General features: G+C 40.9%; 1 protein-coding gene across 7 annotated transcripts in view; it reads right to left on the bottom strand.

Moving 5' to 3' along the window:
* Window positions 1-2,324: 2,324 nt before the first annotated feature.
* MAP3K4 (mitogen-activated protein kinase kinase kinase 4) overlaps window positions 2,325-13,202 on the bottom strand; it is a 49,845-nt gene continuing 38,967 nt past the window's right edge. For 5 of the 7 annotated variants that reach the window (XM_068185248.1, XM_068185250.1, XM_068185247.1 and 2 more), the window contains 6 exons: window positions 13,057-13,173; window positions 11,507-11,666; window positions 4,768-4,890; window positions 4,163-4,269; window positions 3,783-3,962; window positions 2,325-2,868 (listed from right to left, as the gene is read on the bottom strand). In XM_068185248.1, coding sequence (XP_068041349.1) covers window positions 2,848-2,868; window positions 3,783-3,962; window positions 4,163-4,269; window positions 4,768-4,890; window positions 11,507-11,666; window positions 13,057-13,173 — 708 coding nt within the window. In that variant the 3' untranslated portion in view covers window positions 2,325-2,847. Of the gene's footprint in view, window positions 2,869-3,782; window positions 3,963-4,162; window positions 4,270-4,767; window positions 4,891-10,505; window positions 10,618-11,506; window positions 11,667-13,056; window positions 13,174-13,202 lie in introns of those variants that run through there. The other 2 variants (XR_010997446.1, XM_068185251.1) reach the window with 2 other exon arrangements.

The raw sequence follows: 13,202 nt of genomic DNA on the forward strand, positions 1-13,202 counted from the left end.
GAGGAAAGTGAGTAGTCTTACTGGTATAAAAACTGGTATAGCTGGTATAAAAACATTGCTCTTTTCATATAGTAAGACTGAGGCCAGAAGAAACAGGCTAGTACAACAATATGAATCATTCCATGGAATATGTATTTGCTGTTCAGTACATCAGATAGTCTAGAAACTCACCTTTTTAATATGCAGCACCTAAAAAGGTCAAATAGTGCTTTTAGCATGGGACAATAAGTGAAGTTCAGGGATAGTGAAGGCAGTAACATTTACAACATTAAGGAAGGCATAGGCAGTGTGAGAGACTGCTTTCAGGGGCTTTTTGCCTCACACATCTTGTGTATACATGCATTCCCTATGTTCTGAAGCTTTCAGAAGCATGTTGTTCAATGTCATGAACAGAAACATGGGCTGGGATGTTTTTAGAGCCCAAGAGTAGAAAATACTATAATGTTTACAAATATTGTAATGTTTAGAGGGCCCTGTAACACTCTTAACAGTGAAAAACTGAGTATTGCATCTTGTAGTAATGATCAGGCATATAACAAGCCAGACCTGAAGCCACTGTACACAACAGCTGGAAAATGGGTGAGAGGGGAGAAAGGAAAGGCCTCTCCAGGGTAGCATTTTACTGTGAACATTACCTGGCAGGCCCAGTGGCCTTTTCTCAGGGTGGTAGGTGAGCAGTTCTGGGCAGCAAATACATACTCCTGGAGTGACACAGGCTGTTCTGCCTTCCTGAGAGCCACAGATATAACATGCAGTAGGGAAGACATCTGGCATTCCTTATGAATCTTAGTCCTTTCCCCTCCAACTGCATGCAGTGCCCTTCTTCCAGAGGAAAGCACCAAACAAGTAAATACTTCTGAAAGAGTACCAAGATGATTTCATACCCACTTCCCTGGGACCAACTCTTAGGATAGGCTGAGGGCCAAACATGTCACTCCTGGATCCATCTTCCTAAGCACTTGTGCAAGTCCTGGTGCACCACTAAGGCCCTTCCAGCACTCACTGACAGAGAAAGGTTAATGGTCCTTGCCAAAGTTAAATTTCTCCAGTTCACTGTATTAAAAGAATGACATAGGTTATTAGGAAGCAGTGTTTGTCCCTCATCCCCACAAGCAACTGTATGTTCTAAAACTGCCTTAACAAAATTAGTCTTAATGTTTGTTTATACAAAAATAAAAGTATAAAAAACTGACATGTAGTGAATGAGTTTTCTTTTGGTTGGCAAGAAAAGACTGGTAACAGTTTGTCACCTTTATCCTGACTCCTAAAAGCTGTCCACAGTTCCTGTTTGTGCTCAAGGGCACCTGAAACAAGGCAAGTGAGGACACAACTCAGATATTTCAGTTACACTGCAAAGTGAAGCACACAGCAATCTGGGGGGACACTTTTACTTCAGGTACTTTCATAGTCCTTTACTGCGGATGACAACATACTTCCCCTCCTATCATACAACTGAAAATAGAGCACTGAAAAGAGGGGAAAGTCTTTGTTTGAATTTATATTTTTTGAGAGCCTAAATAACGTTCATAGGTGACACGTGCAGCAAGGCTCATACTTTTCTAGATAGAAATGTCAGCTTTTTTGGTACCTCCTTAACAACTCACTCCACACCTGTGATTAATCAAGGATTTGTGGATTAAGATGAGAGACAAGACACTAGAATATAAAACCAAACATTTAAAGCAATTTTAAAATTACCTATTTTAAATCTAAAGCTGTAACAAGAATATGTAAACTTGCACTAATGTTTACAAGTAACAGTTTTAAGTCACTTGTTTGTAATAGCAAGTAAAAAAAATCAACTAGATCATGCATTGCAGGCTATTTCTTCCAATTGCTAACCATTTCTAATCTCTCTTCCTTTTCTGAGGCTGATGACAACTGAGGTGTGGTGGGGAAATGAAAGCCCAGGATCAGAAGTCAGTTTTCAAAAAGTAACAGTAGGTTCTTGGTTTTGCCAAACAGAGCACAAGAATGAGATTGTAGAGTTCTTTTCTAGAAGACAAAAATGTCATGCAGAGCACTCCCTGTTCACAGTGCAGACATTCAAGAAGCAGTTATCCCTTAGATAAAAGGCAGTGTCAGGAATTGCCCATCACCCTCTTTTCTCAGAAGGTGACTGAAAGGGAGAACCTTACTTCTGTTGTGTAAGAAGCATCTCACAGTACTCATCTTAAAACTTGACAAGACACTGCCTATTATAATACAAGAGCAGCTTATTCCAGTTAGGTCACCTTAGCAGTCTTATCCCTATGTTGCAAAAAAGTTTAAAATGCGGCACACTCCCACATTTATTTTTAGAAGAAAAACCCTTCACCAACATCTCCTAAAATAAACCATTTATTGAGAAAAACCTTTTTTTTTTTTAAATTTCATTAATCAGCCTTGTGCATAACAAATCCGAAGCTTGCCAAAAACAAATAAACAAAAACCCCAGTAAAAGTTCACAGTCAGTGCACTCAAACAGATTAAAAAACAAGGTCCATAACGCCTGATAACACTACAGCATTTTTCTGAACCTAGAGAGTTCAAAAATACTACATATTAACAATACGAGTTCTCAATCAAATGAGAAACAGAGAAGGAACAAAAGGGGTATGGTCCATATACAGTAGTAATGGCACTTTCACTGAAACATGCAGCTTCTTCCAACTTGCAGACACGTCACATGAGCAACATGTGCCAAGTAAAATGTACAGGAGCAGCAGAGGAAGTGACACTGTCACTTGTGCAGTCTTCGTTAAGGTCAACTTTTATACTGTTTCTCAGCGCAGTCTTTATGTAAATATTACATACAGTAGTGATTAAAATCTTGTCAGAAAAGAAAAGGCCAGAGATTGAGTAACTTCATTCTTCATCTGTGCAAACCTGTGAAAGAAGCAAAAGGCAATTACTTCAGCCATCTCCCTCCTGCAGCAAGATGATAATGGATCAATTTCTTTAGCATCTTCACATCTTTGAAGTTTTTTTTCTCTCCCTTGTTCCACAATAATGCATTACAAGTGTTTGTATGGGAGTACTGCCATTCCCACTGTTAACTGCATCCTTTAGGTGCCTAAAGCAATGTCCACCTCTGATGGATGGGATTTGCTACAGCTGCACAGTTGAAGGATGAGTGATGATGCCAAACACACTGCTACTGAACCAGAACACCAAACTTATCAACTTTATGCTGGAAAATGAGACAGAATTCAATAACCTACTGCACTCCTATTTCTTCAAAAAAGAAGTTACAAATACAGCTTAATTTGTAGCTGTGAATATTTGCCTGTTCTTAAGGAAAGCATTGCACTGTAGTTCATGCAAGAACTGAAGACTGTTACAGCAGCTGCCAGATAAAACATTCAGTATGAATGTTTTAAGTATGAACTTAAAAGAAAAGCAGCTCTTAGCACAGAAGAATGGGAGAGTTCTCAAGCATGTGCTGGTTACACTTTTTATGGAGGGGCCCTTATCTCTAAAAACCTGTGCACTTGGACTTGCTGAAGTTTTTGCTGCAAAGCCCAGTTGAATCCTGACTTGCCTTTTTAACATAATGCATTTCAAAACAGCAGTGAAAGTTTATTGCATGGTGCACACCACATCCTATAGTCAATATGCTTCCTGAAAACAACACGTGCTTCTGGAAAGTTGCCAATCCATCTTTCCTGGACAGCATCAATTTGCTAGCAGCCCCTCACCATGCTACCAACCTCAGTGGCATTACTGAGAACAAAGAAGCCAACTAAAAGCTGTTCCCCATTCCCATCTGCAGTTTTTGTAGCCAAAGTCATCAGACAAACCTTGACAAAAGGATGATCAAGAAGCTGGCTGGCCGTCCACCTCATCTTTGGGTCACTTTCCAGGCAGTGGCAAAGGAAGTCTTTCCCTTCTGGGCTCACTTTGTCAGGAATAGGAGGTTTATGACCCATCCCCACTTTATACATGATCTGGAAGTTGTGCTCATATTCATGCCAAGGCCTCTGCAATAGGTGACAGCATTGCTAAGTGCAAGCATTAGTGAGTAACTTGCTACCCACTAGAGCATGTATTTCTGTGCTCCAGGAAATGAAAAACCATCCCAGTCCTTGCAGACATGAGTGTGACAAACTGCTGAGACCAGAACTTGCAGAAAAACTGCTGAGAACGGTTTGCTTTTCATCAATACATGAAACATCCCTACCTTGCCCGTGACCATCTCTATGACAACACAGCCCAGGCTCCAGATGTCTGCTGCACGTCCATGCCCTTCTCCTTTAGCTCTAGTGATTACTTCTGGAGCCATGTATGCTTTGAAACAACATATATGATGCCATCAGTTCATACAGCAGAAGGAACCGTATACATCAAGTGATACTACTCAGGTTTTCTTGCTAAGTTTTGCCATTTGCTGGTTTCTTGGTTTTTGACATGTTTTCAGCACAACTGTCTTTCAGTTTGAAAAGTGATATTGAAAATGCTGTTAAGGTACATGCTTTCAGTGACTGCCGTTTTCTGAAAATCTATTAAGCAGCTGTTTGGTGAAGAGTACTATTTCAGTAAGGCTGCAGAGAAAAATACAACCCCAGAAAACACATGCTCCAGCATCTCTATAGTTACAGACAAACACCATTTTAACTCTCACATTATATCATTCACTTATTGTTTTGGCCTCTGGATGTAAAGCACAAAACTAGCTAAGGTAAAATCAAGTTTCCTTGAAACACATGGTTTTATTCCAGACTTCTGGCGGAGGTGTCTTCCTTTATGCTAACTTGACAAGTACCTGCCTAGCACAAGCTTCCTCACCTGCAGTCCCCAAGGTACTGTTCACTTCTCCAGGCATTGTCTGGGTATTGTTCTTCAGCTTCACTGAGCAGCCAAAGTCTCCTAATTTAATCAATCCAGATGAGGTAAGAAAGATGTTGGCTCCTAGGAAACACAATGAAACGCAGACACACTTGTTTAAACCAGAGCTGAATTTGAGGGCTTCTCAATAAAGTCTTGGAGGTTGCAATGGATAATAGCTGAATTCACATTTAAATCTTCACCTGTGAATTAAGTGTGGAATATGACAGCATTAAAGATGTCCTGGTGGGTTTGTGCTAATATGAATTGTACTGGAAGTTGACAAGTGTTCAACAAAAAAAAAAAAAAAAAAAAAAAAAAAAAAAAAAAAAAAAACCACAAACAAAAAGTATGGCAGGCAAATTAAACAGCTTTTTATACAAGCTTGTTACAAGAAATTACTTCCTCATGAATTCCAGTGCTTCTCCTTGTGAGCACTAAACTCAGAAGAAACCGCTTCCTGGCAGAGGCCATTGCTATGTCCCTCCCACTAGTACCTCTTCAGTTCTTCTGAGTCAAGACAGATGATATCATATTTATCAATAAAAATAGTGTGGCCAGCAGGACAAAGGAAGGATCATCCTCCTGTATTGGGCTCTGGTGAGGCTGCACCTCAAGTTCTGTGTCCAGCTCTGGGCCCCTCACTACAAGAAGGACATTGAGGTGCTGGAGTACATCCAGAGAAGGGCACCAGAGTCGGTGAAGGGTGCAGAGCACAAGTCCTGTGAGGAGTGGCTGAGGGAGCTGGGCGTGTTTAGCCTGGAGAAAAGAAGGCTCAAGCGAGACGTTATTGCTCCCTACAACTGCCTGAAAGGAGGAGGTAACCAGGTGGGGGTCTGCCTCATCTACCAGGCAACCAGGGACAGGACAAGAGTAAATGGCCTCAAGATGCACTAGGGGAGGTTCAGGTTGGACATCAGGAGGAATTTCTTCACTGAAAGAGTGGTCAGGCATTGAAACAGGCTGCCCAGGGAGGTGGTGGAGTCACCGTCCCTGGAAGTGTTCTAGATACAATTGGGCATGGCAGTGCCGTGGTTTGGTTGTCTGACATAGTGGTGGTTTGTCCAAGGTTGGACTCAATCTTGGAGGTCTTTTCCAACCTTAATGACCCTATGGTCACAGTTGACTTGCAAAAGAGAGTTTAGAGCATTTTATTACTTTTACTACCGAGTGTCTGCTCCTATTGCACTTCACTTCCAGAGTAATTGTGGAGTAGGACTACCATTAAAATAACTTGCTATACTGGCAGCTTACACAGAACAAACTTCCCTAGCATAATTAAAAATCTCCAAGGGGAATCTGCAAGCAGCTTCAAGTCAGTTGTTCAACAGAACAATACAAAATAAACCAAGTGGTTTTGACAACCTGTGGTTTTCTTTCATTCAACATCCTGCCAAAATATTCATTTTGACAGCAAGAGAAAACAGGTAGAGCAGAAGGAGCTCCTTATGTCAGGCCACATTCTGAACTCTTCATGTATCACAATGAAAGCACAAATAGGCTACAAGTATCACCTGGCAGAAATAGAGCTTCAGCTGTGGTCTTTCTGGAGCAAAGATAGATAGTATGCACAAAACAAACTGCTCACCTACTCTAGGAGTAGGCAGATGTTGGGGATTTCACTACACATAAGCCCCTTCCCATGTCACACAAAAGATTAATTCAAAAATGGCTCATCTCAATAGAACCTTCCGAAGTTTCTCACTTTTGTTCCACTTTAAACAGTGCAGAAATTCTTGGCTGCTCCTCCTTTGTGTTAGTCTTAGTTAATAGCCTTTTCCCATTCACTTGCTTGGGCATCCCCAAGATATTCATAAAGAATACAAAGAATCCTCAAAAAGCTTAAGTCAAAAAAAGGCAGTGCAGGTCAATGATGACAAAACCCTGCCCACTTCTCAAAGGACTCTGACTACTCTGACCATAGCTGATAACTATTTAGTCCAAGAGGTGTTACATAGAACTGCAACTGACGAGTGAGCAAAATCATTAACAGAAGTAAATGCCAACCTTTAGTTACTGTAGATTTTTACAAGTCCTGAAAGAATTAATATTCAGGGAATACAACTCATCTCCACATTGTGTGCAATGGTTTTCCACTTCTGGCATTCAAATGCTTGGACATCCTCCAGAATTCTTTCACTGGATTCTGCAATTTGCCATCAGTGGTACCTATGTTCAGAGTCACTCTGCAATCACAGGTATGTGTAATGGAGTTGGGTAGACCATCTCTCAGCTCCTTGACTGAAGGATCCAGAAAGACACAAAGCATGGAACACTAAGTATGGACAATGCATTAGGAGAGTGACAGCTTCTTCCTTTAAACTGTCCACTGCTTTTCCAATGTTTTCAAGCAGTTGCTTGTCAGATAGAAAGGAGGTGCACTTAGCCTAAAAAAAGAGCTTAGGAAAAATAGTCCTCACTAGCAAATAGTTTTTCAAGTTCTGGAAACTTTTGCTTCCATTCCTCAAGAAAGCAACATGAAAATTTCACAGAAGGCTACAAAGTGTTTCCAACTACTACAGTGGATGGAGCCTGGCAGTGCTGAAGTGCAACAATCTCTCTTCTGAAAGAATTTAGGCTACTGGAATAGTTTAGTTTAATACAGTTCAAAATCTTCTTCCAAGGCCTTGAAAACTAGACTTTATCCTTTTTAATAAAAACTAATGACAATTTAGCCTAAGTATTGCCATGAAAGCTCTTGTGAGCCTTTTTCCTGAAAGCACTTAGAATTGTCAAATGGAATAAAGCACTGAATCAAAGTTTCAGCAAGAAGCCAGAGACAGCACATGAAGACTCATGTTGCAGACACTTTCTGTCAGCTTCCACTGATGTGGTATCACTGGAGCTTGTTTTATAAAATGATTGTTCAAAAACCAAGACCAGACTGCAGGAGAAGTCTGTAAAAGCAGTAATTGAAACCTGCATAGATCCAGCAGTACCCGTGTAAGAAGAGCAGACAAGAGGTCAGTACTTTGAAGATGCCTGATGCTTTTTTACCTTTGACAGTTAACACTACTGGGAATGTAACAAAAGTCTTACACATCCACATGGTCAACAGGCAAAATAAAACCAAAGACCATGAGTAAAATGGCAGAAAGGGACCGCCCCCCATCTTTTCCTTCTCTCCCCTTACACATGCACTGTCTGAAGCACCATCACTGGACACCCTTGGCAGAGGCAGGAGGTTGCCCAGTTGTGCACAGCCCTCCTGTTGTTACACCACAGGTCCTCCTGGGCACGCTGTGAAGAGACAGTGCCAAAAGCCATATTCCTGCTAGAGCAGCCCAAACCTAAAGCATTTAAACTCAAGTTTCATGCCCTGTACCTCTGCCAAATCAGCCCCATAGTAAGAGCAATGAAAACTGCACCAGCATGATAGTCCAAAGGTTTTGGTGGAAATCCTGTGAGTACATGGAGCAGTACAAAAAGCCCCACTAAACGCTGTTCTGTAATTCCAGAAAAAGAGGCAGCTCAGACATTCCACAGCCAGTGCTTAAGCACGGCAGCAGCCAAATTCATTCAAGAAACAAGCAGTCCAAATGCTACCCTTGGATGAGAAAATCAGCTTCCGCATACTCTTTTTTCTCAGTCTCTTAGAAAGCATGACACATGCCCACAGTCTCCTGTTGCAGTTTTCCAGCGCTTGCTAAATGACATTCCTTCCTTTGTGCTCATCAGGAAGACAGGATAGCAGAAGTTTTGAGCTAACAAGATTACAAGAAGACAATAATACAGTAGCAGTTTGATGAAGACTTTTTTGTATAGGGCATCTCATTCGAGGTTTCTGATTTACTAAAGCTGCAGATAAAATCCTTTCATTTTGTGTATTTATCCAAGCACTCTTCAAGAACATGCCCTTCTCTCCTGAAGAGAATCCACCAGGCATGGCCTCATTAATTCCTCTCAATTCTGCACTTAGGAGATCACACCTTGAGTGCTGTGTCTTGTTTTTAGGCTCTCCAGCACAAGAGTGACAATGACACACTGGAGCAAACCAGGACAGTGACGTCAAGATGTTCAGAGGGCTGGTGCACCCAACGTACAAGGAAAGGTTGCAGGATGGGTTTGCTGAGCTTGAAGAAGGGATGCTCGGAGGAGTGTGTGTGCAGGGGATTTACTGCTGTTTTCAGCTGTGTAACAGGAGGACAGCAAGACTGCGGAAACAGACTTTTCCCTCAAAGGCACACTGAAATGGTCATGCAGCAATGGACACGATAGCAACCTCTGCAGATTCCACGCAGCTATCAGGAAAAAGCTTTTCATAGTGGGAGTAGGTCAGTCATTGGAACAGGGCATCTCCATCCCTGGAGAGACACATCTATGTCACCTCAACAATGTCCTGAGCAACCTGATCTGATCTGTCATTGGATCTGATACTAAGGCTGGCTCTGTTTAGGACAGAGGGCTCAGAGATGTCCACAGGTTCCCTCCAGCACTAAACATTCCATCATCCTGCATCACTGACCAGAACAGCTTCCTTACAAAAAGTGAAATAATTCTAACCAAGGAAACAGGGCTTAGCCACAGGAATTAAAATTCAATACCCAGAACAGAGATTAAAAGAGTATCACAAGAGACTATGTCCTGCTACAGACCAGCACCACCCGCTTTTCAAAATGATGCAGACTAAGCAAAAGCAGTGCAGCCAAATGTAATAACCAGCCGACATAACCCTGCATCTGCCCTCACCACCACAGGCTGAAAAATGTTTTTAGCAGCTGTATCTTGGTCTTTTATCCACACAGAGCTGGATGCCATAATAGCATCTGAAAGACAACAGTGGCACAAGGGGACACTACTAATCAAAAGTCTATTTTTGAGCATAAGGTACTTGCAGACACCAAGTACAGGTGTCTTGCAGGATACAGATAAACAGTCATTATAAGAATTGCTTATCTGCTGCTAAAGAAATAGATCAACAGTGATGTTAAACAAACTGGCTATGAGAGATCTAGTGTGATCTGACAGCGAGATTTTCACAGGAAAGTAGTTTTAACAGTCTGAATGTCATTTTTCCTTATCAGAAAAATAAGAGTACCAGTCTACCCAAGAGATAAAATTAAAATTGGAGTGTTCTTTACTGCTGTTAGCCTGAAAACTTGGGGATGCAATGTTAGCATAAAAGAAGTCAATGAGCAAAAGACTTCCAATGCATCAAGTAACCTTTATCAAAATACCCTCTGTGGTCTGTCTTTATATTCTGCCATGGAGTTTCAGGAAGGTCTATACACAGATGTGCCTGCAGTGACCCACTGTTACTCTCAAGAAACACTCCAACATTTGACGTAAGGAACCTGTTGCAACAGAAATGCTCTCAGGTAACACAACATTACAGTTCTGTTAAACAGCTTTTCTCACTCCATACATTTCCCTGAAGAGCAGAAGACCTATTTGGAAACATATCCAGATATCAGCAATGACATTGAGCAGCACAAAAGAAATCCCTGTCAGCCAGCCTTGGATTTTGATCACAACGAGCTTCCAGGAGAGTATAATCCAGCTAAGCAGAACCTGGACAAGGAATGATCAAGAAAAGGGCAAGGAGGGAACTGTGAAAAGCACAAAGGGAAATCCACAACTGGAAAGAAACCTTTGGTGAGGAAGGAGAACCAGAAAAGGTAAGATTGCTGGGGAATGGGAGTGAGGGAAAGTGTTTTCTAGGAAAAAAAAAAGCCAAAACTGACTCAAGAGTGGCCTACCTGGGTGGAAGGCCTCTGGATCGTAGATAGTTCTTTTCCCAAATGAGAAGCACGAGGCCAAAGGACCAAGAGCAACTGGGAACCTCCTACACTGCTGCGGTGATTCAAAACCCTGTGAGCAAGAGGGACATAGAAACCCAGCATCGTTGGGTTGCACTGCCTTGTCACAAAATGAGCATTCACAGGGCATATTGTGTGCATTGCTTCCCCTACCTTCGCCTAAGTTTCCTGCCTTTGGTGAGCCAAATATGCCAGACTAACAAAACCAAGATAACCAGACATGGAGGATGTTGTTGGAAGGCGCAGAAAAAGAAAAATGAACCTGAAATGAGGACTGACACTGGGTATCTTAAATGCCAAGCCCAACCCCCCTTTGGTTACTGTAGTTTCAGTCTGCTAATTACATATGCAAATGCTGACAGCCAGGCACAAGAAGATAAATGTACGGAAAAAAAAACACTAGATAAAGGGATATCCTAGAATCACTTAAGTTCTTTTAACAACAGTTTTGTTACTAAGTTTAATCAGCCATTCATCTGAAATTCCAAAACTCTTTGGGAAAATGGAATCACAAGGAAAAGTTCTGATGCACAACTAGCACTGTACACTGCCTGTCAGCTCCAGAAAACACCACTTATTTGCACAGACAAGAAGGAAAACAGCATTACATAACTCAGTACATTAGTGCTAAAAATGCAAGGACTAACAACTGAGTTCAGATAAATCCCCAATAATCTTAACAACCTCTAAGAAAACTATATAAATCATGGGCAAAATTTATGAGTTTGAAATGACAATTGTGAATGTTTTTTACGATCTACACATAAAAGAAAAAGCATGAAACTACCCAATAGCTTGTAAATTGAAAACTTAATAGAAGGCTTTATACAAATAATGGCTGCATAGATAATGCACACTAAATATGCAAATACATGCCCCCATCCTTCCCCCTGCTCATATCTACCACACTGAAACAACATTACCTTTTTGGTTAACATTACCTTTAATGTCTCGATGAACAATACCATGTTCATGTAGTACATTGATAGCAATCGTGATCTGCTTTGAGTACAGCCTAATGACATGCTCCTGAAGGCCCAGTTTTGATACCTCCTCCAGAGTGCCCTCATCACAGTATTCCATGAAGATGTACATTTCTTCCTGTTTTGGGAAGCAAACCAGATTTCATTAAGTTTTTATCTTTTAAACACTGAATTAAGATATAGTTTTCCCTACATCCTTCATTGTTCATTAAATAAATAACAAAAGTATCACGTAATGCCTTAATGAAAGTATCACTTACCACGAAGTATCTAATATTCTATTGCACAGCTATGGAAACTCTGCTACATGCCTATCTGCATCATTTGTACATAACTGATACTATTCAGTGGTATAAAAATACAGTGCTTTGGCATCAAGCAAATGACACTGTGGAAACCTTGCAGGCATATTACACAGACATTTATAGAGATTCTTTCCTTATTTAGAGAAGGGGGGAAAAAAGGGCACGAAATTATGTTTTGGGCTTATATTTTATCCCTTCTCTCTGTCTCAGTTCCTGCAGTATCATGTGTTAACTGCATGAAATGGGCAAGCTTTTTGTTCTTTGCTGTGGCTTGAACAAGCATGCCAACTCTAACTCACTCTAAGGAAAAAATTAGGTTTCTGCTCCCACTCTGTCTCCAAGCCCAGCTGATTTCAAACAGACTGAATTAATATAAAAAGATGGCAAAGACACCAAAGAGACTTAGAATCTAGTCCAAGAAACCAATGACGCAGTGGCACAGACACCCAAATTTGTGTCTCAAATAGAGAACTGCAGAAAGCAGCCTATGTCCCCTTCTAAACCAGCAATGGGTCACCAAAACCACTTCTTTCATATTGAGCAAACGAGTCAAATCCAAGCAGCACTTTCCAGCAAGACATGAGGACTTAAGACTCACAAGTGGGAAGAGCATGTGGAAAGCAGAAAGTAATAAGAAGCTGGGTATCCCAGTACACAACATTGGAATCCAACTCCATAGAAAAATACATTTAATTAGCTCTGCTGCTCAAGCAAGAAAACTTGCTTTTTCCTTTTGAAGAGATGCTAGCCAAATTCCAATACTTGTCTGGAGTCAAGATTTATATGTCAGCAGATTTTTCCAGGAATCAACATGATACAATACAGGTACAACCTTTGCTGCTAACAGGGACAGGTTTTAGCCTGTCTAGTCTTTATCTACATACAGAAATTACCATACCATATATGATATAAATTGCTTTTAGACCAGTTCAACAGAATAGCAGCATAGAATAGTTCCAGGATTACTTACTCTATTCACTTATTTTAAGCCTCCTCTGTTTATGTACCAGTTCCAAAAAGTCTCTCCTAACTATGTTTCAGAGACCTCAATATCCAGAGGAAAAAAGCCACACTGCTACTCACAGAGATAACCCGACAAGATTAACTAGAATGTTCTCATGTAAAAACCTCCAATAATGCAAGGCTTCTTAAAATTTTCACTCTGCCTTAAAAAAAAAGGCCCAATCATTTATGTTTTCTTACCCTGTGGAGCTCCACACCAAAATAACGAACCAGATTAGGGTGTTTGATGCCTTCAAAAATCTTCAGTTCATCAGCTGTTTCTTTGATGGTTTTGTGATCATTAGGTTGAAATCTTATCTGCAAGAAAGATTTGCCATTATTTTGCT

The sequence above is a fragment of the Anomalospiza imberbis genome, chromosome 3 (genome assembly GCF_031753505.1).
Source record: "Anomalospiza imberbis isolate Cuckoo-Finch-1a 21T00152 chromosome 3, ASM3175350v1, whole genome shotgun sequence".
Lineage (NCBI taxonomy): Eukaryota > Metazoa > Chordata > Aves > Passeriformes > Viduidae > Anomalospiza > Anomalospiza imberbis.